Source organism: Littorina saxatilis, linkage group LG12 (assembly GCF_037325665.1).
Source record: "Littorina saxatilis isolate snail1 linkage group LG12, US_GU_Lsax_2.0, whole genome shotgun sequence".
Taxonomy (NCBI): domain Eukaryota; kingdom Metazoa; phylum Mollusca; class Gastropoda; order Littorinimorpha; family Littorinidae; genus Littorina; species Littorina saxatilis.
In genome coordinates, this window is record NC_090256.1 from 39,435,144 (window position 1) to 39,462,336 (window position 27,193).

The 27,193-nt window shown below is 42.7% G+C and overlaps 1 protein-coding gene across 2 annotated transcripts in view; it reads left to right on the forward strand.

The window, feature by feature from the left end:
• The first annotated feature begins 505 nt into the window (after nucleotides 1-505).
• LOC138981926 (gastrula zinc finger protein xFG20-1-like) overlaps nucleotides 506-27,193 on the forward strand; it is a 34,309-nt gene continuing 7,621 nt past the window's right edge. Inside the window, exons 1-4 of one of the 2 annotated variants that reach the window (XM_070355100.1) lie at nucleotides 506-612; nucleotides 6,709-7,436; nucleotides 8,520-8,678; nucleotides 9,870-12,309. In XM_070355100.1, the coding sequence (XP_070211201.1) occupies nucleotides 6,764-7,436; nucleotides 8,520-8,678; nucleotides 9,870-10,972 (1,935 nt within the window). In that variant the 5' untranslated portion in view covers nucleotides 506-612; nucleotides 6,709-6,763 and the 3' untranslated portion in view covers nucleotides 10,973-12,309. Of the gene's footprint in view, nucleotides 613-6,708; nucleotides 7,437-8,519; nucleotides 8,679-9,869; nucleotides 12,310-27,193 lie in introns of those variants that run through there. The other variant, XM_070355099.1, reaches the window with a different exon arrangement.

Consider the following 27,193-nt stretch of genomic DNA (forward strand, 5'->3'; position numbering starts at 1 on the left):
TAAAACATTTAGTCATTACTTGACTAAATGTAAAAATTAAGAAATATTGGACAAAAAATCATCTTACACGGGCCACCAGTTATTGAAAAACCATACAATCTTGATATAAAAACTTGACAAAACAACACTATTATTGCTAGTACCAGGGACCAGGGACCCGGCTATATTTAGGTCTATCCAGGGACCTATGCTACCAAACTACGATACTTTCGGGTTTACCACACTGAACTTGAATTGAACAGCGGCCATCCGACTCAGTGACATCAGTCCGAACACGCATGAATAGCGGCAGGCTATCACAGTAATGACAATGCATTTGAAAAGTAATAATAATAATAATAATAATAATAATAATAATAATAATAATAATAATAATAATTAATACGATCATTTTTCAAGCCAGTGGCAATGTTCAGGAGAAACGCCACACCGAGCATAGATATGGGACAAGTTCAGACAACCACACAAAGCACGTGGTGTACGAATTACTTCCCCTGCATTTCTTCTTCCTGCCTTGAGGAATGTTTGGAGAGTGGATGCTGCGAAGATGCAAACATAAAGACGTCGGTCCCCCGGCGAATTTCCGCACATCCTGTCTCATTTTGCATCAAGGTACAGAAAACTCGTTTATTCTTGTAGTTACGTCGTAAACTGTTATATCGTTGTGTTACCACGACGATGTAAGCACAAAGACTCGCGTATTATAATGTGATTCCGGCCTGTCATTATGCAGATAGCGGTCGCCATTTTGCCTCTGTTATTTTTGAATGGAATGCAGTGCACTGCACTTCTCTTATTTTCCGTGTGGCGCTGGTAGCACAGTCTCAGACTTTGTCTTTGTACGGTTTGAGGCCGTTGCAGACATGTACAGTCGGGGTCATAGTCCAACGATCTTTTGCCGCATCGGAGCGGGTAGTTTTCAGAAAATGCAGCAAGTTACTCTTTTTGTTATTTTTTGTTTTATTTCAATTGAAAACCAAAAGGAGGTCAGAGTCTGAGATGAAACCGAGATTGAGACAGACTGAAACCCGTTTTGCCTGTTGTCTTTTTAGTCTTTTGCTTGTTGATAGTTTGACTGTTGAAAGTTGTTGATAATGATAAAGATCAACCTAAAGCCACAAAGAAAGAGTACATTTTTATTTTCTATTGCACTGGCAGTGGAACCACAATTGGTAGCAAAATAGAAAAGGCCTTTGAATAGAAAAGGCCTCTGAATAGAAAAATATGGTACTCCGCTCAGACATGATTAATCAGTGAAGTGAATGAGTGATTGACAGTATACTGTATAGCAAGCATTTCTCACCTGGCAAGGATTATATAATTTAATAATTTATAACTTTGCAATTGCATGATGAATTTAAGTGGAAAAGTATTCTTCTTTAATCTTACAAACATTTCTTGCTTTAATGGTTAGTCTGTTGAAATGTCTGAAACTGTAGCAGAAGAGTAGTAAGAACTGTTAAACTAAAGCAAGCAGACGCAGTCTTAATCTTATGTGCTCCTGTTTTTAACTTTTTTAAGTGGATTATTCAAATTTCAAGGTATTATTGATAATTAAGTTTTTGTTATGATATTGTTAATGTTAATTGCTATACACTGGCTTTGAGTTTGAGTAGTAATACCAGTACTGATTTAGAGTATGCCACCTTTGACAGACTCATTGAGTGAATGAGGACTGGGTGGCCGAGTGGTAACGCACTTGCGCTCGGAAGCGAGAGGTTGCGTGTTCAGGCCTGGGTCAGGCCGCAATTTTCTCCCCACTTTCCTAACCTAGGTGGTGGGTTCAAGTGCTAGTCTTTCGGATGAGACGAAAAATCAAGGTCCCTTCGTGTACACTACATTGGGGTGTGCACGTTAAAGATCCCACGATTGACAAAAGGGTCTTTCCTGGCAAAATTGTATAGGCAGAGATAAAAATGTCCATCAAAATACCCGTGTGACTTGGAATAAAGGCCGTGAAAGGTGAATGCTCGCCTAATAGGCTTGAGGTTTGCTGGTCGATGTGAATGCGTGATATTGTGTAAAAAATTCCATCTCACATGGCATTAATAGGTAACAAGCGCCTTGAGTCGCCTTGTGTGGTGAGATATGTGCGCGATATAAATACTCGTAAATAAATAAATAAATAAATGTTATTGTTACTGTTAGTGTTACTGTTAGAAGTCAAAGTAGTTATGTTTGCTAATGACAAGGAAATTTGATCTCAGCTGCGCTGTTCTGCTGTGTTCGTTAAATACTTTCACTGTTTCAGTTTCAAAATTTAGTGTTTGCTTCAAAATCAAATGTGATTTTGTCATTTTTATGTAATTGAATTATCAATATCATGTTCAGAAATAACTCTGTCACTTGTCATGTCACTTGTCAGTGTCATGATTTTCAAACGATGTGGCGCTTGAGACTTTAGTTAACTTAAGAGCACTGATGCAACTGCAAGCTTTTCAAAGTGAGGTGAAGCAACTAGCAGTAGCACGCTGCTGGCTGGTTTTTACCTGCCTTTTCAGCTTGCATCAATATCAGGGGCTCTTTGTTACTCGGCCACACCATTTAAAAATCCTGACACTGTGACAGAGTTGTTTCCGAGAAACAATGTGCTTCTCAAATCTCAAAATGTTACTGTCCCTTACAGTTACAAGGGAATTGCCTCGGAGTGTCAGGAGGTTTAAAGTACATTTTACAAAATAGAAAATATATCAGATTTACTAAGAATTCAGAATTGCACTAAGGCCACAAAAAAATAGGTATGGTTAATAGGGTAGGAAGGTAGGCAATCACTTTTTTTTAAAACTTTTTTTTCTAATGTGTACAAATTAAACCTACTTGACAGGGAAATAAGTGTGCGACTCGAGTGCTTTCGCTTTCATTGCGTTTTCTGCACTCTGTTTGACAAATGTAAAAAAAAGTTATAGGGTCGGCCCCTAAAAATAGGGTAGGTCGGGTTACCGTAACCACACATTTTTTTTTTTAGGCCTAACATTGCCTCCCTAGAAATGCTGTCCTTAACTGAGCCCGGAGTTGAGTTCATGAAGTCTCTTCACAGAAAATGCATGGCTACTGTGATTGTGAAGTAGTTTATCTGCAACTTTGATTTGCGAGTTTTGACATGGGACGCTGCGAGGAAGTTGCATCTTATCTTGTCGCCCTGTCACTGTCAGAAGAGGGCGGGGATGTAGCTCAGTCGGTAGCGCGCTGGATTTGTATCCGTTGGCCGCTGTCAGCGTGAGTTCGTCCCCACGTTCGGCGAGAGATTTATTTCTCAGTCAACTTTGTGTGCAGACTCTTCTCGGTGTACACGCAAGCACAAGATCAAGTGCGCACGAAAAAGATCCTGTAATCCATGTTAGAGTTCGGTGGGTTATAGAAACACGAAAATACCCAGCATGCTTCCTCCGAAAGCGGCGTATGGCGGGGTAAAAACGGTCATACACGTAAAAGCCGTGGGAGTTTCAGCCCATGAGCGAACAAACAACTGTCAGAAGAGTGCAGTTAGATTCAAGATGGACGAAGAAGATGATTTGTCCAAGAAATAGATCTGTTTTAATTTTAATTACTTGGGTTGACTCAAAGTACAATAACTATCTACCCACCTGTAGTATTTCATACTGCGAGGCTTTGACATTTTGATTCCTACTCAAAAAGACAGTAATCATGTGATGTTCTTAGACTGTGCTGAACAGGCCAAAATAGAACAAAGTATTTTGATTGTTACAATTATTGAATTAACTTACGAAATACAGAGTACGTAAACTTTTCACTACCCAAAAGGCTCGAGATGAAAATATAATTGAAAGAAATGGTATAATTGCTATTCTCCATCCTGAGTTCTTAGGTTTGGACTTAGCTGAAACTTCGCTGCAACAAGTGCAATTTGGGAAAGAATCTTCATGAATGGAGTTTCATGAAGTAGACTTTGTGAAGAAGACTTTACCCAAATATTTACAGGCTTTACGAATTACATTATAACAAGGATCCTTCTTCCTCTTCATTCATTGGCAGAAACTCCTAAAAATACATGTTTTTGCACAAGTAGGTTTTATTGTGTCAGTGTATGACCATTTTTTTTCTCTGCAGCCCTACTCTGTTTTTGGGGATAACAAAGATCCTACTCCGAGGGGGATTTTATTGCTTTTTCTGTGTCATTTTCAGCATCCAAAGACATTCTTTACTTAAATAAAACAAGCAGAAGAAATAAATATCAAGCCATCCAAATGTAGTCGAAAAACAGCACCTACAGGAAAAAATATGACTTGCTTGCTAGTGGCAATTTTGTGTAAGAAAATGTGCTAAAATATACAACTACAATTTAGTACAAACAGTACGTACAAACCGCTGAATAATTATGAGGTATGCTAGGCCGTTACAGGAAAGTGTAGTTAATCACTCAATGTGGCCTGGTGAGTGGGTTCAAGTGCTAGTCTTTCGGATGAGACGAAAAACCGAGGTCCCTTCGTGTACACTGCATTGGGGTGTGCACATTAAAGATCCCATGATTGACAAAAGGGTCTTTCCTGGCAAAATTGTATAGGCATAGATAAAAAATGTCTACCAAAATACCCGTGTAACTTGGAATAATAGGCCGTGAAAAGTAGGATATGCGCCGAAATGGCTGCGATCTGCTGGTCGATGTGAATGCGTAATGTATTGTGTAAAAAATTCCATCTCACACGGCATAAATAGATCCCTGCGCCTTGAGTCCGAGTCTGGAGATACGCGCGCGATATAAGACTTCATATAATAATAATAATGATATCGCCCAGAAGCCATTTTCCTAGTCCATTATTTCCTTGCTCTCACTCTCAGTCATTCTACAACTAAAAGTAAACAGCCTTGTTTTTCAAGACCTCACCGATAATGCATAGGAATAGGATGCCCAAGGAATGCGCTTATTTTGCAATTTTTTACCAATCACAAGGTCGTTGTATGCATCAGTTGATATGTCTTCACAACATCTTTTTCTCAAAATAAGGTTTTAATTTATTAAATTTAGCAACAAAGCAAATACTCATTTTGAGGCCCATATATTGGGGTGGGGGAGGGGGTTAACGTTACCACTGAAGACATACTGGTTTTTGTGTCATTGACTTTAGACTTTGAATGATAACAGATTGCTCAGTTGCTGTGATTTATTCAGAAATATGGTTTTCTTGTTACTTGATTGCGTCTTCATGCAGTGTTGTTCTCAGGCTTCTATCCTCTGCCATCATTGATGCATAGTTTTTTTGATCTTACATGTTGCTCTGATCCCTGGCCGGTTGACCATCCTATAATTTTGATATGTGGTTCTTCTGGCCATCAGTTTCCTACTCAGTGGACAAAGCCTGGACAACCCCCGCGGGTTGAGGTGAAGAATTTACCCGATGCTCCCCAGCATGTCGTAAGAGGCGACTAACGGAGTAACGGACTCTGTTTCTCCTTTTACCCTTGTTAAGTGTTTCTTGTATAGAATATAGTCAATGTACCGGCCCCCGTAGCGCAGTGGTTAGCGCATCGGGCTGCGGGCCGGGAGGTCGTGGGTTCGAATCCCATCAGGGTCATGTGGGTTTTTCGGGCTACGGTCGGCTCCTACCCAGAGTGGAAGTGCTATGGTTCCTATGGGAAGGCTGGAATCACACAGCCGAGTGTCATTCACTTAACGAATGCGACTTTGAGGGTGCTCAGGTTCTGTTTACCTGACCAACACCGCAGGTGCGGCAGTTCTCGGGCCTGGTTGACACCAGGATATATTATGACAGTAAGCGTAGAGTGCTGCCCTGTCACGTAGTCTCAAACCAAATTGGAAATCCATAGCATCATCATTATAATCATCCTCATCTCATTAATCATCCAAAATTATAAATTGTCCTTGCTCTTGTGGCCCTTCATGCCCGGAGCTCTCATGGTGACCTTGGTCTCAGTGTTCCTGTTCCATCCTTCCCTGAATAGTACTTCTGCTGTCAGTCTTCAACGTGTGACGTTCTGGGGGGTCGACGGAGGGACGTGGTGGCGGTCTGCTCTCTGGAGGGGACCCTCACTCAGTCTGGCTCCGCGACTTAGCAGTCAATGTCGTTAGTAGGGGGCATAGTAGGTAGTGGGCTGCGTCCGTTAGCTCGGGACAGACCCACTACTGAACACCGTCGAAGTGACTCAGCAGAAGTGCAGTCATCTTCCGAGGGTAGCCTACCGCAACGACCCGACATCCCTCCCTGGAGCGTCTGTAAAATCGACAAGTCTGGCAGCGGAACGAAATTCAGATGTGGATGGAGCAGCGAGTGCAGGGACGGGGCGGCGTGAGAGCACACTGGGATAAGGAACAGGTGTAAGGGAAAAAAAGAAAAAAAAAAGAATAGAGTCAATGTTTGTAAAGATTTTAGTCAAGCAGTATGTAAGAAATGTTAAGTCCTTTGTACTGGAAACTTGCATTCTCCCAGTAAGGTCATATATTGTACTACGTTGCAAGCCCCTGGAGCAATTTTTTGATTAGTGCTTTTGTGAACAAGAAACAATTAACAAGTGGCTCTATCCCATCCCCCCCCCCCCCCTTTTCCCCATCGCGATATAACCTTGAACGGTTGAAAACGACGTTAAACACCAAATAAAGAAAAAAAGAAAGAAAGCCTGGACATTTGGACCTAGATACATGTCCAACTGGCCCTTTGTTGCTGGGAACAACACTGTTGGTCTGCTTTTAATATTATTAGAGTTTTGACTGAAGCCTTCTTTTTGCCTTTGTAGGCCTGCCCAGATGACTGCTTGATGCTCTGCCCCGCAAGAAAGAAGAACAGTAACCATGGTGGATCCCAACAGCACAAAGTTCATCGCCTCCTTGGTCAAGTCCTTGCAGATGTTGTGCCATGGTTACATGGAATTCAACAACAACATCGAAATCATCGGCCACATCAACGTGCGCATTGACAACAGCCAAAAGTTTGACTACATCGTCAACGAGCAGGTGTCCAAACAGGGCGGGGAGTCAACATTTTTTCAGAGCAACAGCTACCACTCTCTGCCTCCCAGCAAGTGCGGGCGGGGGGAACGCGACCACTCCGGCCGGTACGACGACGATGGCACGGTCAACAATCACCACAGGCTGGTGGATGACTCGGTTGCACGCGTCCAGGTTGACCTGTCTGGTCCCGTACCTGTCACACGCAGCACGTCCGCGCCCTCTCCCGACGGCTTCTTCAGCACCTCCGGCAACAGTCGACGGCGCTCACACAGCAGAGACTCTCGCCTTCACTCAGTTGAGGAGGAGCAGGTGCAGGGGTCTCTGCCTCAGGACCACAGTTTTAACCATTCCAGTATAAGTTCCAAGGAGCTGGAGCTGGCCGCCAATGGCACCGAGGACAGGACTGAGCTCTTAGCAATGTACAAAGACAGCGACAGGTCTAGGCTGCACAACGCCGCCCAGATTATGGTGAAAAACGAGCCCAACGACCGCATGGAATCTATGGATGAATCAGGTAGGTTTCACTGGTAGACGTGTTTGTAGTTTGCTGTAAATTCAAGAATTGGTAAATGCTAAGTATTTTCAAAGATACTGCAGTAATGGTGAAGAACATCAACTAATCAAGTGCTTTGGCGTTTGAATGTCATGCCTTTTATTTTATGAGTTTCGCAAAGAGAGGACTCTGATCTGAAAATATGTAAATATATTTCAGGATATTCTGCTAAACTCATAACAGCTGAATTTTGAGCTGTGATTTGGCATGCTTTTCATACTCCTGGCTTAGTTGTACTTGTAGTAAAGCCCAGAAAGATAGGATTTTTTTTTGATCAAAATAATTACATGTCATGTAGAATGTCGTGATTTCTTTGTGCTTTTGTTTCTGTTGCTTCAGTGTTGTCTCCATCACTTTTCAAGCATTTTAAACTTCATGTTGCTCTGTAGTAGTAGTAGTTGTATTTAGAAGAAGCATTAGGCCAACAACAAAAAATAGTCTGTTTACGGTATCCCGACCGACTATATTTTTTCGCCCGACCCTAGACTTTCTTTTGGCATTTGGGGGAAGAAAAAAAAGAAAGTCTTTGTTTTTTGGCAAAATAACTTAAAAATATGTTTTTTTTGAGAAAAAAAAATCACGACCTCCCGACCCTATTTATTTTGCCTATGTTACCGTAAACAGACTTTTTTGGGGAGGGGGGCCTTATGAGACTGTTGTTGCAATTGTTAACTGGTAGTAATCAGACTCAGTGAAAACTAATCATTGTGGCATTTAATTGATTTAGTTTGAAGAAAAAGAAAGGGGTGAGAAAAGTGGTTTTTTTTACCTTAAAAAGTTGCTTGTAGTTGTATTTTACTTTTTTAGCTCGGTGTTGAACTTAAAGCAAGGAGAAGTCAATCAATGTCCACTTTTGTTGTAAAGAGCTTTGTGTTGTCATGATTTGTTTGTTGCTTGCTGGCTTTCCACCCACCCCCTTGCTGACCAACATTTATTTTTGCGCTTTTTCTGTCTCTTTGTCGTTCGCTGTGCTCCTGCTTCTGCTAGACCTGCATGGGGTCGATAAGCATACAGTAGATGCCATCATCTCTGTTCTTAACCAAGGTGCTGAGGCTGAAGCGCTGGATGCATCTTCAACGTCAAGCATGCTTCCGGCCGCTCACCAGTCGGCCCTCGCAGCGCACGCAGGACACGCTATGCTGGCGACCACCACCCTTGGCCATCCCAGCTTCTTCGACACTGCTAGTCTCAGCCAGCAAGACGGTCAGTAGCCAAGTTTGGATCTCAATCATTTTTCACATCGTCTGTGTTGTGGTTCTTTTCCACCTAGGTGTTGTCGGGTAGCGTGTGCTTTTGTGTACATTTTTATGTTGTGCGATATTCTCATCTCAGTCGTAGTTCTTATTACTTCTTTTTTGTGGTATGTGTTTGGTATTTAGTTTGATGTTTTGCTAGTGGAGGATTTGTTATAAGAACACGATTACCTTACTTGCCAGGAAATTGTTTTGCTATAATTCATGCATGGTTGGGTAATTATAAACTGATCTGAATACAGAAACCTGAAGTACGTGTATGACTGTGAGTCTTCATCTTGAAAAACCTGCCTGAGTAGTTTGTCTGTAATGGATTTCATGCAAACATTTTGTATTCAAACTCTTTACGAGTTTTTTTTTCCAAAGCAAACTCAAATGTCACATTAACTTTATTTACACAATTTAAAGATCTCATAAAGCTAACATAAGTTTAAACGAGTTATGTTTTGTCTTTTATCTCTAGCTGAATCATCTTAATACTAAATTTGTACTAGTACTCTACTAGATGAAGACAGTGTGATTGATGATCTGTGTCAACTGTCATTTTGTGTTTTTGTGTCTCGGATCAAAGTTTTACTTTTTGTGTGTGAGTGTCTCTGTTTTTCACATCAGTTCTTTCGTCTTGTAGAATGTTGTAAACTCTAGTAGAAAGCTTTGTGTTACTCGTTTGTATTGCATGACTGCATGGCAAATTATCACATCAGTGGAAGGAAAGTGCACTATTCATTACCGTCTGTCACACAGTTACCAAGTGAATCAGCCATTGTATTTGGTGTTTGGTGTCAAAGGTTAGAAAAAAACTCTCAACTTTGTCACCATCATGTCCGTATCATCTTCCTTTTCGTTTTGGTTATTGGCATCTCCGAGAGATGCAGTAAAATGCAGCAAAACCCTCTGTTTTTTCTCAGAATACCCTTCAACTTGAAAACACAAAATTATGTGAAAGCTCCCAAAACTGTGTCTGGTGCCAGTTTCTTTCCATTGCTGTGATAATTTGGCTTCAGTTGTATTGTTTTTTTTATGTTGCCCACTATTCGATAAAAGGCGAATTTTGCCGAAAACGGTATTGCCAACTATCTGTGTGTAGGACTATGGCTTATTGAAATGGCCAGACATAACGAGGGTTTTGCTGTATTTTCAGTGGCAGAAGTCCATCCCGGTGAGAGTTCCTACCGCTCTGTCGCTATGGGCGATGAACGGGGCTCGGGTCAGGACCTGTCTAAACAGTGCCCTCAGAACGGAGAGGCCATGAGTCTAGTCACGCGCAACAGGACCCCGCCTGACCTCAGCTACCCGACCGGTCCCACCCAGCTCCCCCAGACCGCTGACGTAGGTGGGAAGGAGATGCACCAGGCCTCGGAGAAGAACCGCTGCGACCACTGCTCCAAGAACTTCCGCAACGCCCAGCTGCTGGAGATGCACATCGCCCTGATTCACACGCACCGTAACTACATGTCGCCCAAGTCGATGCGGAACAACTCGTACCTGCCCTCACTGTCCATGTCACCGTCGTCCCAGGGGGCCGGGCGGCGCACGTCCCAGTCACCGGGTCACCAGAGCACGTCCAGTTCCAGCTCGCGCTCCAAGTCACAGTCACCCATTTCCCTGATGTCGCACTCCCAGGCCCAGCCCCTGGCGCTTACCCACTCCATGCCGCCACACGGCGGGGAATCGGCCGCCTCCCTGGGCATGTCGCTGCCCAATATGCCTAACACCATGACCACCTGCCACTCCTCCACCGCTGCTGCCGCCGCCATGGCTGCCGTGGCCCTGGCCCAGTCGTACTCCATGGAGCAGTCGCAGGTGGGACCCATGATGGGCAACCAGGGGGCGCCTTCCATGCAGGGCTCCGCCTTCCAGTGCCACCTCTGCCACATGCCCTTCGTCAGCTGGGGCTTGCTGGCCGCCCACCAGAACCACTGCCCGCGACGCGGCCCGCACCGGTGCGAGCAGTGCGGGAAGGCCTTCCGCAGCAAGACGTCGCTGACGGACCACATCAACACCATTCACCGCGGCATGCTCTTCATCTGCAAGGGCTGCCGCGAGACCTTCAAGTGGCGCACGCACATCTATCAGCACAAGCGCAAGTGTCCCGCCCTGCAGAACGCCACCTTTGAGTCCGGCAGCTTTTTCATCGAGGAGATGTCGCAGCCACCCCTCCCCCCAGAGCCGCAGCTTCCCCCACCTTCCATGGAGCCGGTGGCAGCGGGCGAGGGCATGGATGATTCAGCTCGCGTCAACTGAAAACACACGCCGAGTGGTTGTAACTTCTTCCACGTCATTGTTCATCTTATTATCAGCCAAACCAACAGGAGGCACAAAAACGAAAAACTAAAGCAGCTAGAAGAACTAGAATCTTGTTAAGTTCATGTTTAGCAGAAGAGACAAGCTTCTCACTTTCTTCTCCATTGATCTGTATCAAAAGTATAAGTTTTTGTAGTTTGGGATTTTTGAAGGCGCTGAATTTACAAGACTTTTTGACTCTTTGTTGAAGGACAAATCATTTGCTTTTGGTGGGTGGTTGGAAACAGAATGAAAGTTGGATAAGGGGGGGGGGGGGGGGGGGGGAAGACACCGAAATATGTTAGCAATCTCTGTTGGTTTTCTGACTTTGTACAGTATTGTTGTGAATCTTGAACATGAGCATTGTATTATGTTAATACACACATGTTAATGTTGTTCTGATCTGCTGTCTTAGACGTTTGAGGACCACTGTGTATTTTTTACCCGCTGTTGCGTTTTAGTGGTGGTGCTGATTTGTATGAATCATAAGCCTGTACATTCTATATTGACCAATGATCATGTTTGCTTGCATCTGTTTGTCCAAATCCTTCTTTCTTGCTGCCCGGTCAGGGTAGGTTTTTTTTCTTTTTTTGTTTTCTTCTCTTTTAAGGTTTTTCTTGTCAGCCTACCAGTATCCTCGCATTAGAGCTTATCTTTGGTCAGCCTTTTACCGGTAAATGTTTTGACAATTTATTTGTATGCAAGGCACAGAGGTTTTTGTTTTAAATCTAATCATCCCAAAGTAAAAAAAAATTTGCAACTTTACATATCCGGTGACGAGACTTTTGTCTCAGTGGACCCATGTTTTCAAAAAGTGTGCTAGACGGTGACAGAACAACATCATTACATAACACCTTGGCAGCAGCACAAAAGGCAGTGATGCACACCCTGAATCATAGTCATATGGTGCCGCTGTCTGATAATTTTTGTCCAGTGTTTTTACCCCCCGTTATATTTTGCAATGAAAACTTTTATGTGACGTGTGTATACTATTGACTGCGTTGTAATTTGTTCTTTTTCTCTTTTATTCAAAACTATATATTGCAGCATGTACACTTTTGATGCAAGAGAGTGTCTACAACATATGCTTTTTTTTAGGCTGATTTTTTTTTCTGCATTGTAAATCAACCTGATATTGCTGTTTCAAAATTACTTCAGACTTTGGGGGAGCTGTTTCCCTCTTGCATAAGGTAGATGCTGTGTTCTACTACTATTACTAATGTAGTTGAACTTTCTCTGAATCATTGGTGCTGTTGATAATGGATAAATATTTGCAATAATTGGATGACACTTGTCTTCGTGGCTATTTGCAATAATTGGATGACACTTGTCTTCGTGGCATAGGCAAAACATTGTTAAGTGAATTCTGGAAAAAGAAAAGAATTTAAATTTCTGCTATCTGTGTACTATTTTGTCATCGAGAAAACAGCTAGCTTCCTGAATTTAAATCTGCAAAGACTGCAGATTATAATGATAAACTAAAAAAGGCGCTTTTGAACGCAATAGGCAGGAGTGCCTTGAATGAGCAGGAAAGTCTATTTCTCCTTTGCGCAATTTTCTGTGAGACTTTCGAAACGGATGCAAAGGATGAGGATTTAAGCAGATAATTTCTTTGCCCCCTCTTACAATCGCTATATGCTCGGTATCTTCTACGATGCTCTGCAAATTATCATGAACTGTACTGACTGACCCTTCAGCAGCATCAGAAAAGAGGTTACAGTACATAGGCAGCACATGTCAAGCTTGGATTGTGTTTTTTCCACCAGAGATTGCTATTAAACAGGGTTGACGGGCTTTGCTTTTAGCTTTTGCCAGTCAGTTGTTTGAGCTTTTTTTTCTCCTGTGGATTGCAGATTTATCTAAAAACAAAAGGTTGTCTGGTGAAACATTTAATTCTCCATGAACTGCTGTTTGAATTTAGTAGAGCCTGGACTTTTCACAACTTTATGATATGTTTGGTGCTCAGTGGCTATGAAATTTCCATTTTGAGTAGATTTTCTGCACCTGAAAAAAATAGGATCAACAAAATTCTCGTGTGATTTCATGAATGGTATTTTTAATTTGCATGCTGTTCCGTATGTGGTCCTTTGTCAGCTCCAAAGAATTCTTGTCATATGTCACGACCATGGTATAGAGAAAAGATATCATATGGTCTTCTGGAAAGGTTAGTGAAAAAGCCACAGGCAGACAGAATCATGAAACCTTGTTTCCAGACCCTCGACAAGGCCATGGTTTTACCACTTCTAAATTTCCACATTTTTGTCTGATCCAAGTCACACCTTGTATTGTTGTAGTTATTAATAAGCAAGTTCTGAGAGTCCTGAGTCCAGTGGAACCCCTCTTTTAAGACTCCCTCCCTTTTAAGACCCTGTTTTCTCAGACTTCCTGTTCATAACCTATGTAAGTTTACCCCCACTTTAAGACTCCCTCCTTTTTATGACCTGATTTTCTCAGATTTTTGAAGGTCTTAAATGGGAGGTTGAAAATGAAATAGATTCTAATGGTTCAGTCTCCACCTTTATCACTCGTATGAACATGTTTGTTTCTCTCACATTTTCAATGAAATTGTTTTTGACTTGCCTGCAAAAAATTTGGGTGCTACAAATTAAGTGCGTATAGGGCACAGCAGAAATATTTTGTGTCCGCAAAAATAACAGCAACTTTGTGCTACATTTGACCTATTTCAAATTTAGACGTAGTCCTTAACAATGGTGCTCTCCAAATATGAATTTTTATGCTGTCCCACATTTACAAATGCTGCACTTTTATTCTGTTTTCTGTCTTTTTCTCCGTGTCTTGAGTGTTCTTAGGATGATCAGCACATTGCCAACTTTTAGAACTCTTTTAAACATAGCTGATGCAGCAATAATTTTTTAAGTGGCGTCTGAACATAACATGAAATTACATATTCTTACTCCGAATCACATATATAGCATTGACGCAGTCTAGGATGCTAAGGTCTGAAAAGGCTACCCGTCTTAAACAATTTTAAAGGGAAGCAACCCCACCACAAAAAGTGTAAACGTAGCCATGGTAATGACCCCACACCCGGCGAGTTACCTCCCATTGGTGTGCCCTACGTCACTACCGCTACTCATCACGTGGTCAAATCATATGACTTTTTCAGCTCTGAGGAGAAGGTTGTTGATTTTTGGCTCTCTCGTGGCTGTGCTGTTTGGTGTTTGTTATGACACCCACCGGCCACTTACCCGTCTTGCTTGCCTTCTGCTTCGTTAGTTGGTGAGCTCTTTCCTTTTTGGTCATTATTTTGACAAGAATGTTGCTGTAGTTGCTGATTTTTCGTCCGGTTTTGGACTTGTAAATTTTTCAGTAACTGTTTGTTGGCCGCCATTTTTGTTGGTCAGCATGGCTGACGGCGATAAATGTGGCTAGGCCGATGTATTGGTGAGGTCAACCTTATTTTACCTCCTCACTTGCCTTCTGCTTTGTTAGTTGGTAAGTTCTTTCCTTTTTGGTCATTAGTTTGACAGGAGTTTCGTTGTAGTTGCTGACTTTTCGTCCGGTTTGGACTTGTAATTTTCCAGTAACTTATTGTCTGGCCGCCATTTTTGTGGGTCAGCATGGCTGACATTGATAAAACATGGCAAGGCTTATGTCATGGATCTACCAGACCATTGGTAATTGTTGTTGTTTCGGACTAAGCATGTAATACCTCTATGTCCGTTACTTATTCTGCCCCAAATGTGTTTTGGGGACAGTTAAGCATGTCTTTGACTTTTTTTCTTCTTGCTTTCCCTCTTTTAGGCATCGGAGCATGGCGCTCTGGTGTCTATACTGCTTAGCTCTTTATTTCCAGAGTTCCGCAGTTTGGGAGAGAAGAATTGCAGCGTCCCACGCCGCCTGCCGGTGGTGTTTCCCCCCCCCTTCATTGGGTGACGCTCGCTTTTCGGCGTCGTTGATGGCCGTCGGCGACGATTTCCGGGGAGTATCTCCTTGCTTCTTTGTCTTCTGCCTCCGTGGTTGACACTGCGGTAAGTCGAACTGGTCCACCGGCCCTCGTGAGGCTGCCGGACATTCCCTGCTGGGAAACAGTTCTTTGGCGCGGGATCACAACCCGCAAACTTCTGTTCTGAACTCCCCTATTGTCACGTAGAGGGCATAGGTGTTTTCAGAGCAAGGGCGGCTTCCGTTTCCGGTAGTCGCGCTTCCGGGTTTTCCTGGAAGCAAAGGTCCTCCATCTCATTTACACACAGAGGTCTTGACTGGAGTTGACCGCGGACTGGCCTACGGGCGCTCTGGCTTCCGGCCCCAGTCCACTTCTGTTCTGACCTCCTCTTTGCCTCGTCGCAGGCGTTGGCGTTTTCAGAGCAAGGGCAGTAGCCGTTTCCGGCGCTGCGCTTCCGGTTTACCGGAAGCATAGGTCCTCCATTGCAAGTACACGTTGTGGTCTTTACTGGAGTTGACCGCGGACTGGCGTTCGGGCTTCCGGCCTCAGTCCACGCAACCTTTGCTTCCGCATTGTGCGGCTTTGTCTGTTGCGTTTCCGGCTCTGGCCGGATACACTGTTCCTCTTCCTGACGCTTCCTCTCGGATGTCAGTGAGTGAGGAACAGCGGCTGGCCTACGGGCATTCAGCTGGCTTTGAGCCTCGGCCGGGACAGTCGTCACTTCACCTGTTGGGTGTTGCGGCTACTGCCTATTGAGTTCTGGTGGCTTCGGATGTTACCTCCTCTTACTCTTACCCTCTTTCGGGAGGGGTTGAGACAGGATGGTTTCCGGGTGGACGGGTTTCCGGTTTTCGGTCATCCCGCTCATTAGTCTTCCACTGGCAACTGTGACTTAGGTCCGTGTCCGTTCGCTCGGCTATTCTGATGTACAGTCTTTAGCCAGCGATCAGACATGTTCTGGATTTTTGTCGAAGCTCTTGGCTGCTCTCGAAGCTGCGACGGAGGTTACTTCCAGATACTTTCCGGAGGTTACATCGGCTTCGGCGGCTTCCGCTTCGGTTGCTCAGTCGGCGATGTCGGACTTCCGTTCCGCGAAGGAGGAGTATTCTTACTTCCGGTTTGAGAGTCACCTTCGGTGTGGACCACCTTTCTCAGGTTTTGGCTAGACCATCTCCTCCCGGAAGTGGTATCCCCAGTGTTCCGTTCCGCTGCTCGTTCTTCACGTTCAGTTCCGGAACACGCTCAGCCTTGGCTGGCTTCGGCTACGCAGGCTTCGACTTTTGTTCCTTCTTGTCATAAGAGGTTCGCTTTGCCGAAGCCGGCTCGGAACTTGTTGTCATCCTTTGCTCTTCCGCGTACACCTTTACCGGTAACGCAGGAACTTCTTCCTCTGCTGGTGAAGCAGGTTTTAGAGGGACTTGGGTGTTGTGTTCCCAGACCAGACCCTTGTCGCTTCGGAGGAATTTGGACGTCAGCTTTTGGAACTTGCCTCTTTCTCGGAGATGATCTTCAGAGCTCTCTCTAGCTCTTTCACGGAGTCACTGAATCCTTTCACACTTTGTGTGGATCAGGACGCTAATGACATCTCCACTCTTTTCGTCAGCCCTAGCTAGGGTGTATGAAGAGCAAATGAGGTTGTCCTCCCTTCACTACGCTCTTACAGTCATGTGTCGGTGGGACTTGTTTCTCTCGCATTCTCAGTTCACTGAGCCGTCTAAGAGAGACACTTGAGCTTTGCCTGGGGTAGAGGGATCTCCTTTTGAACATTGGTGTTTTATATTTGAAGAAAGGAGATCCAGTCGATTACAAGGGTTGAAGCAGAGCTAGCCTCCTCAGGAGAAGCATGCTCAGGCCTCTGGCCAAGCTAAGCCGGCAGCCAATAGGCAGTCTCTGCCTGATTCTCGAGTTTCGAGAATTAGATCAGTGTCGGGCAGGGAGAAGGCAGCTCTAGCAGCAAGCCTCTCCCCCCAAGGAAGTGCCCCCGATCTCACCCCCCCCCCCCTCCGCCCTCCACTTGGTGATGGCGGGGGGGTCTCCTTCTTGCACTTTTTCATTGGTTGGTCTCTGTAAACAGCCAATGGATTGTGGGAGTGGTGAGGTCGGGCGACTCCCATCGATCTGATGAGTGCATATTTTCTTATGCATCAGTCCGATATTTACACAGCGATCTAGGTCCATCAGCTCGAGCACCTGCTGGGGTCTCTTCTGGTCGGATCTAGCGCTAGCCTTCGGGTATACTGGCTTCCGTCCTCAGTCAGCGTAACAGTCGTTTTAGCCACTGGCCGCTGCATCTGTCGCACTTCCGGTTTATCCAGAGATGTTGTTTCTCTCACAGACGTTTCATAGGTACGTCAGGGATTTTTGGAACTACGGCTGACCTTAGGGCATCCAGGTTTTTTAGCCTCGGCTGGTGCAACAGCCATTCCACCTGTCGGCGGTGGTGGTTGTTGCTTTCCCTGTTCTTGTGGCTTCGGACTTCGACAATTTTTTCCTTTATTCTCATCTTATGCAGGAGATGAGATAGGACGATTTCCGTTTGGGTGGGGTTTCTGTCTTCAGGTTACCCCGTTTCTCATTTTTTGCCACAAGCATCTGGACTATGGTCCTTGTTTGTCTTTCGCCGAGTCTGACTCTGTCTTTCTCTAGCGATGAGACGCGTTCTGGTGTTTCGTCCAAAGTAACATTCAGTTTTTTCCTGAGGGGGCATTGTCTTTGGCAATGGATGTTTGAGGAGTCATTCTTTGTGGCTTATCTCCTCTCTCAGGTTTTGGCTACTCCTCTCCTTCTGGCAGAGGGTTCGCTAATGTTTGGCAGCCGAAACTTCCGTTTCTTACGTTTACCTGCGTTCTGTGGATACTTTGGTACAATGGCTGTCCTACGGGCATCACGGCTCTCAGCCTTAGCCTGTGCAATAGTCTCCTGCCCTTCACGGTGCGACTATGGCGGTTCCTGTTACTTCGGATTTTGTCTCTTCCTCTCTTCACTCTCATCCTAGCATGAGGTGAGTCAGGACGACTTTCGTTGGGTCGGGTTTCCTTTTACAGTCACCCTTCTACCACAGGCAACTCTGACTACGGCGTTTGCCCGTTTATCTCCGCGTCTGACTCTCAGTCTTTCAGAGGTAGACAGATGCGTTCTGGTTTTTCGGCCAAACTCAGGAAGGCTCTTGATTTGGCCGCGAAGTTAACTTACCAGTCTTGTTTTCTGTTTTGGGTTTTTGATTCACATTCAATTACCTACAAGCAGACTGATCTGCGAACACTCTGGCTTTTAGTCATTTTGTTTTTGGTCACCAGTCACACCAGTCTTCGACCACTGTGATTCCGCACTTCCGGTGGTTTACGCACAATCGTAAGTCGCTGCTTCCTCATACTACCTCTCTCTCTGCGTTCGCATGGACTGGTAGAGGATAACTGGCGACCACCTCTTTTTGAGATTTTCTCATTGAGTTGGACTCTGGTACCTTGTACTCAGGTGTCTCTCTCTCTTTGGTGGATATCAGTCACTCTTCTCTTGAGCTGACCTCTATCTCACAGGCCTTTCGGGCTTCACTCCATCCCAAGGTTTGCATACTTTGGCATGTTTGTCTTACGGTCTCCTCGAGGGTTCGTCCTTCTCAGCACTGAGTGGACAACTTTACGCACGGATCGTTCCAGGGCATTGGCATTCCCTTAGTAGGGGGGGGGGCAGCTTGTCTTTCCCTCGACTCGGCTTGGGTTTATTCATCCAAGGCTTGGGTCTCTTCCCGGGCCGTTTTACGGTCCAGGAGATTGGAAGAAGTGCTGGGCACAGCTTACTGGCTCTCTGAAGTTGTCTTTCGCAACTTTTTCCTGAGAGACATCGCGGCTGTCCTGCCTTTTTGGCAGTGGGCCAGTTCCTGCCAAGGGTTTTAGAGTGAGTTAGATTTTTCTTTCCCACCGGGCCCTTCCTGACTTGTTGGCAGCGGGCCAGTTTCTGGCAGGGATTTTTAGAGTGAGTTAGATTTTTCTTTCCCACCTCCTTGTTGAAGCTATCTGCTATATGTGATTCGGAGTAAGAATATGTAATTTAATCGAAAATTGTATAAGTAAATTTTCATTTGATTAATATAGTTACCCGAATCACATAGTGAATTCCCTCCTGCCAACCCCGCTTATGGTTTTTTAGTTTTCTTTAAAGCCGTATGATTTGACCACGTGTTGAGTAGCGGTAGTGACGTAGGGCACACCAATCAATGGGAGGTAACTAGGTGTGGGGTCATTACCATGGCTACGTTTACACTTTTTGTGGTGGGGTTGCTTCCCTTTAAAATTGTTTAAGACGGGTAGCCTTTTCAGACCTTAGCATCCTAGACTGCGTCAATGCTATATGTGATTCGGGTAAGTATATTAATCAAATGAAAATTTACTTATAAAATTTTCGATTTATGTACAGTGTATGTGTCTGAGTTTTAATTCTCTATCCAAAATTTGTGCCATAAACTGTGTATTTTGTCTTGTAATATTGTCTGTAGGTCATTTTAAGACTGACAACTTGTGTCATTAATGATTATAATGATGTTATCATGTAGTCCATTGTGAATTTGTACAAGATGATTTTTTTGTTTTTGATTTCATTACAATAAGCATTAAATTCTGACATGTTCATTCATTGACACATTATTCTTTTGCAAACTGGTGAAAGTCACGGTGATCACTTTATTAAATATAATCAATGTTTCATATTTTTATGCTTTTGAATGAACCCGAGATTGAGAGGAAGTTTTGTTTCCAAAGCTAACCGGTTTAACTTTACAACCTGTAGCACAGAAATGATTACATACATGTCTGTTTTTGGTTTGGCTCAGTTTTACAGATTGTATCATATTTTGTGAGAAAATGCTACTGACAAGTCACCAGTTATCTTTTTGTATAGGTTTGCACCAACCATTTCTCTATAAATTAATAAGTAAACTTTCTATATTTTAGCAAGTGAACGTGTATCAAGTATAGCTTCCCCCCGCGGGTTAGGGGGAAGAATTTACCCGATGCTCCCCAGCATGTCGTAAGAGGCGACTAACGGATTCTGTTTCTCCTTTTACCCTTGTTAAGTGTTTCTTGTATAGAATATAGTCAATTTTTGTAAAGATTTTAGTCAAGCAGTATGTAAGAAATGTTAAGTCCTTTGTACTGGAAACTTGCATTCTCCCAGTAAGGTAATAAATATATTGTACTATGTTGCAAGCCCCTGGGGCAATTTTTTGATTAGTGCTTTTGTGAACAAGAAACAATTAACAAGTGGCTCTATCCCATCTCCCCCCCTTTCCCCGTCGCGATATAACCTTCGTGGTTGAAAACGATGTTAAACACCAAATAAATAAAGAAAGAAAGAAAGTATAGCTTATAGGTGAAAGTATGTGCAAGTTCAAATCCATAGAAAATTACATGATTTACATTGTGAGGTCAGCACTGAAATGAATTAGAAGGATTGTGGATACACCTGTGAAAAAATCTCATGTCAAGGTTTAGCAGAATTTGACTTTGGAGAACATAGGCCGCACTGTTCTGTTGCAGTATACTTACCAGGCATAAGACTTCAAGGGGTGTACAGAAACAGAATAAAGATAAGCATTGAAATCAAACTATAGCTTAGGATTACATGAGCGCACTGGATTGATAAAAAATGGAAATATAAAGGAAGGGGGAGGGGATGCACAAAGCAGGACAAGAGCTTAAATGCTGTTTACCTCATTATGAACATCAGTAAAACTTTCCTTAACTCAAACAGCTCCCTGATTATACATCATGTGAGAATTTGCTAATTCTTGCTACAACTTGACCGTTATTTTCAAATTTCATTGTCCTGGGTTGCTGATTAATGATGGCGTTTTGTAGGGCTGGGCAAGGTATTTTCATTTCTTAAACCTTCTGTACATGCTGCAGGCATGAAGATTTTCAATTTGAAGAACCTTGGTTGGTGCTAAATAACAAGGTGCTTGAAGATTTACTGAAAATAAAAGTTTATGTCCAGGAACATTTTCTTGGTTGGCATTCAGCACATATCAATTGCGTGTTGAATATCATTACATTTGACAATTTTGGTGTTTAACTTTAAGGCTTTGCAGCACTGTCCAGCACAATTGATTTGTGCCCCAGCAACTTTACAAAGAATAGCACTTAAAGGTGAATTCGTTTGTGTCTTTATATCAAAAGACAGTAATATTGATGACTTCAAAGAAAAGGGTGCTCTTTCCAAGTCGTGAATGTAAAATGATTTGCTGCATTACAAAATGATACTTTGCCGCTTTTTTGAACTCTTTGCAAATGCTTCAAGTTATAACCGGTGCAAAATGAAAGAAATCAAAAGTTTTTTCCTTGGAGCGCGGTGGCAATTTTTGTTGATGTTATTTGTTATTCATTATTAGCCCGTGTAAAAAGCAAAACAATAAATGAATAATACTTTCTTGGCAGCAGCATTGATGGTATTTCCTAAGGGTGCAACTTTTTCCGTCTCTGTTATTTTGCAAAAGAAAGGTTTTGCTTGATTTTGAAACATGTAAGTTGTAACTATTTTGTATGTACCCGTGCAATTATTTTGCATAGAATATTATAGCATTTTGTTTTCAACCATGTATAATGTGTGCATGTTTTAAACATTTTATATCTATTCCCCCTGTGCTGATGCAACCTTGCGACACCTTTACACAATTTTGTATCACGTCAGTTTTAGCTGAGTGGTTGTGCTGTGCACTGTAAATGTACACCAAAAAAATGTTGTTTTGAGGGGATGTGTCTGACGATATTGTTACCGGTAGTTCTGTGAATATTTTCAACTGTCTGGTCAGTATCTTTTGTCTCTTTTTGAGTAGTCGTATTCACCAAGCATTGTATTGGGCTGAGAAGACATGTGAGAGTGTACGTGTACATTATATGAACATTGATGATGCTGATAAAAAATGTCTGCTGTCAAGTATTTCGGTGTGCTTTTTGTCCCTTGAAAGTGTTTCTCGCTGTACATATATTTGCCGTTGATGATTCAGAAGAAACCCGGTATTGAATTAAGGAAGTTTTGCTGTGTATATCTACGTCAGATTTTGGCGTAGCAGTTAGAAATTTACCGTTCTTTTACGTGATCTGCTGACTCTTGACTGACTGCCAAAGGAATTAATGTTGTAACATGAGTTAATTGATATTTCTCAAAATTTTTGTTCGAAGGACTGTCTTGTATTTCCTTACTGTCATGGCTGCTGAAGTGTACCCTTAAGACTGGTCCGAAAGATTGAATGCACCAAACATCCCCCAGAATTGTATGATTTTCAATCACAGTAACCGGTCAAAAGAAAATTTACCTTTCCTTGATCCCCCCGCGGGTTAGGGGGAAGAATTTACCCGATGCTCCCCAGCATGTCGTAAGAGGCGACTAACGGATTCTGTTTCTCCTTTTACCCTTGTTAAGTGTTTCTTGTATAGAATATAGTCAATGTTTGTAAAGATTTTAGTCAAGCAGTATGTAAGAAATGTTAAGTCCTTTGTACTGGAAACTTGCATTCTCCCAGTAAGGTAATATATTGTACTACGTTGCAAGCCCCTGGAGCAAATTTTTGATTAGTGCTTTTGTGAACAAGAAACAATTGACAAGTGGTTCTATCCCATCTCCCCCCTTTCCCCGTCGCGATATAACCTTCAACGGTTGAAAACGACATTAAACACCAAATAAAGAAAGAAAGACCTTTCCTTGAAAGTTTAACCTTAATACACAGGTTGCACTTTCACAGAAGTGGCCTAGAGGTCTTCATTTTGTTATTTGAAGTTTGTTATATCTTTTTAAGTAGGATGAAGTTCTGGTCCCATAATTACCCACCCCCTACCTCCTCTTACCTGTCGTTCCCTCCACCTCCACCCCCTCTTCCTACCCCACCCTCCCCTCCGCCCTAGACATGTGTGCACCCAGTTGTGACTAACCAGTTAATGAATCGCTAGCATCCTTTTTCATTCCTCTGCGTTTCCAAGCAGACTACCTGTACAGGACCAATAGGACTGAGTGTGAGTTGCCTGTATTATACAAGTTAAGGTGGGTTATTTTCTCTCTACAAGTCATGGTCATACAAGTTTATTTGTATTGAGTACTTTTACGTGAAATTTTGACCTGTTTGCAGAAGATCAAACCACACAAAGTTTAGGCCTGCAGAGGCTGATCGGTAGCTCATGGAAGGATTTGAAAATATGCTTTGACTTTAAAGTCGTTTTTTTTTTGATATTCTCATCCCTTAATTAAATTGATTGTTTTTTTCCTGTGTTAGTTTTCATTCTCTCTCTCTCTCTCTCTCTCTCTCTCTCTCTCTCTCTCTCTCTCTCTCTCTCTCTCTCTCTCTCTCTCTCTCTCTCTCTCTCTCTCTCTCTCTCTCTCTCTTTTGTAATATCGAATATGCTGGACCGAAAAATACTGTTGAATTTCTTTGACATCATGTACTTACTGTTACTAAATGTATTACCATTGATTGTGAAATGTTTGGTTTAGTTGTTATTATTGGTGTACTGTACATGTAGCCCACAACAGAAGTTATGGTGACGGTCAGTGGATACTGTTTGGACAGATTTTGTTTGATACTGTGTAGGAAGTGATTTTGTTTGTGTTTTCTCTTCCGTTGGATTTAACGTTCACTTCATGATGTTGGTTTTGTGTCCAAGAACGTAAATATTAGTTTTTCGTCTTCAGAGATGCAGTTAAATTCACGTTTCGTCAACGTAAAATCACCACAGGCTCTGTCCTTTTATTTTATTTTTGTTATTTTGATGTCTGTTTTAACAAGTGTAGCATAAATGGTTTTATTCATATCTGTCACTGATCACAATCAAAGATCTGTACTGAGATTTGAAAACAAGCAAAAAAATCTGGTCAAACTTATTTTGTTTAGGCTAGTTGCTGTTGAATTAATGCAAACTATAGATCAGTTTTCATATGCTTTAGTACTTCTTTCAGACAGTATTTTTCATTATTGATATCTCTGTCCTTTTACTATAATGTATTTGTTGCATAAGATTAGATTTTTAGTCATGACACTGTGTTTTGTATTGTGGCTATAGCAGTGATTACTTGTGTAAACCACTTCTTTTCTCATAAACGTGGAAGGCACATTCTTTCTCGTGTAAGCCATGATCAGTGTTCACCGTCACAGATCTGTCCAGGGTGTTACACAAGATAAGAGAATACTTCAACTTGATCACATACCCGCAATCAACAGGCTAACACCCCCCGCGGGTTAGGGGGAAGAATTGACCCGATGCTCCCCAGCATGTCGTAAGAGGCGACTAACGGATTCTGTTTCTCCTTTTACCCTTGTTAAGTGTTTTTTGTACTGGAAACTTGCATTCTCCCAGTAAGGTAATATATTGTACTACGTTGCAAGCCCCTGGAGCAAATTTTTGATTAGTGCTTTTGTGAACAAGAAACAATTGACAAGTGGCTCTATCCCCTCTCCCCCCTTTCCCCGTCGCGATATAACCTTCGTGGTTGAAAACGACGTTAAACACCAAATAAAGAAAGAAAGAACCCCAAATCAACGGCCTGGCAGCTTTCTGTGCAGAGTGGCAATTTTTTAATAAATTAATTTCAAAGATTGACGTAGGTGTCAGGAATTGATTCACACAAATCTTCCAACTATGCTTGGAAAGCAGGGAGCGTGGAGATTTTTGGTATACATGCTGAAGCAAGAGAATGGTCTTATTCTATGTACAGGCCTGGAGAGATCTGAGATAGTGGCCTGAATTCTTTACCCGGGAAGCACTGTGCCTTTAATAGTCATCACTGTTTGTTTATTCATTTGCTTTGCTATGCATTGAGTCCAAATGTCATTTTTTGCAATTTTCTCTTGAATACACTAATGGAGACTGTTACTAAAAGGTGCTTAAATCTGTGTGGCAAACACACCCTACTTTGTCATTTTAAATGAGTTTACAATTTCAAGGTTCAAATGACGTTATACAATACTTTTGGAGGAAAACAACACTTTGTTGAATACTGACCATGTGGCCATTGAGTGTTGTCTGAGAGCATTCTTGTCACATTGTCTTCTCCACTTTCTGGTACTAAGGAGTAGAACCACATCTTTTGATCAGCTGGAGTCGAGAAATACACACGAAAGAGACATTTTTCTGCCACTTTGTTATATTTTTGTATGTATATTTTCAAATGCTGTGCCATTGGATTACTTGTATTCTTGAACACTGAAGGTCATGAATATAAACACTAAACATTGTTTAAAATGATAATCAAAAGTCCCCCGGCCACTGTTACAAACTCATTCTCACCCTACCACTCTAACCCGCCTCCCCCCCCCCCCCCCCCATACACAAAAACTGTTCTCTCGTTACTTTACTCCAGTCCCCATTTTTTGTTTTTCATTTTCTTTCACTTCACTGTTGCAGCAAGTTTGTAAGTTTTTACAGTGTTAACATTCTTTAACATGTTTGTATTAGACAAGTGTTCGAAATAATTGTTTCCTTTTTAAGCGAATTGGCAGAGTTGCTTACCTTGAAGGGGCGGTAAGCTGAGCTATATCTAGCTCTCCGGAAGTAACAGTGGAGACACGCCGTTGGCTCCAGAGTGAACGATGAGTTGGGAACTGCAGGTATTTGGAGAAAAAAGTCTGTATTCTGAGCTTATTATTCCCAGAGAGTGAATAGCTCAGCTGACCTCTCCTTCAAGGAAGACAACTCTCGCACAGCCCACAAAAAACTGATACAGTCTTATTTTCGGAATTCATCTTTTGTAAGCTCCACATCAGTCACCACATGCTCAACAAAATTTTTTTGATGGATAATGTTTAGTGGTATTGTTTTTCGAAGAATCAAATCGGGAGTACAAGAGAGAACAAGAGGCGAAGCCTTCAAGGCTCACGTAAGAAATCAACAAACAGTAACACAAACTCAATCACTCTGTCACACATACACACACACAGTAAGCATAGGTGACACGGTGCAAGAGTGCGAGACACTTGATCTAGATCTGTCTGTCTGTAGCCTACTTACGGGGACACGACTGCCTGAGATGGCCAGATCGACACTGCGCTTTCAACAGCGCTGCGCTTCCTTGCGCAGACACTGGAAACAAGCTGTGCAGATTAACCTGTAGGAAATCTCCTTTGGTATCTTCTTTATCTATTTTTCTGGAGCTACGAAACCGAACAATGTAAAATCGTCTTCTCCGAATCGGCGAACTGCAGCTCGGTGATAACTGTATCTGTACCACAATCCTTCACGCGATCTGACCTAACCTTGACCCCTGACCTGGTCTACATACCACACACGACACAAACCAGTCACCTGTTTTTACCCCCCCAAAACCCCCCACCACCCGTTTTCTTTGGATACACACTTTAACTACATACGTGCCGACGAAATGTTGATCATTGCTTCAATACTTTTAAGCTGTTGCTTAAATAATAACCAGGTAAAATTAGTATTTCGGTGTTCAGTCAAATGTTAAAGTTTCTACCACAGACATACATACATACATACATACATACATACATACATACATACATACATACATACATACATACATACATACATACATACATACATACATACATACATACATACATACATACGCACGCACGCACGCACACACAGACAGACAAAAGTTAGCATCGCATAGGCTACACTTACGTGAGCCAAAAATTAGTGTCAGAGCTAAGAGATGTGAGAATACAGGCTCATGCATACAACTTTCATATGCAGCATTTCAAACAGTCCCGCAGTGGGGCACTGCGGTTATGAAATTAAAAGCCCCTCCTGTTTTTGGAACCACAGGAGCTTTCTAGTTTGCTGTTAGGTAGATTTTTGGTTCCTCTTTCCTGTCATGCTCTCTTTTTCTTCATGAATTCTTTTCTTTTTTCTGCCTTCTTGCTCATTCACCTGTATTTTTTCCAAAAATCTCTTCTCTTGCCGCTTGTCTCGCGATTCATGTATAGTTTAATCTGTTAGTGTTCTGATGTAAGTCCAGCAGTAGATAGGTTAAGCCTATTTTAACATACTGGAAACTGGTAATCTTCCAGTAGGTATTAATTTAGTTTTACTAAAGCCTGCTGGGACACAAGTAATGGGTTAGTGCATTTGTAAACAGGAATCGCTTGACAAGTGGCCCCCTTCATCCCCCCCTTCCTCGTCCTGATATGGCTCTGCGTAGTCGGCTGGACGTTAAGCAACAAATAAACAAACAAACAATTTCAAACAGTACTCCCAACCCCAACACCCAGGGTGGTGGTCCACATTACTCATAACACAGACCTTAATGGTTTCTCTTAAATTTTACTTGCT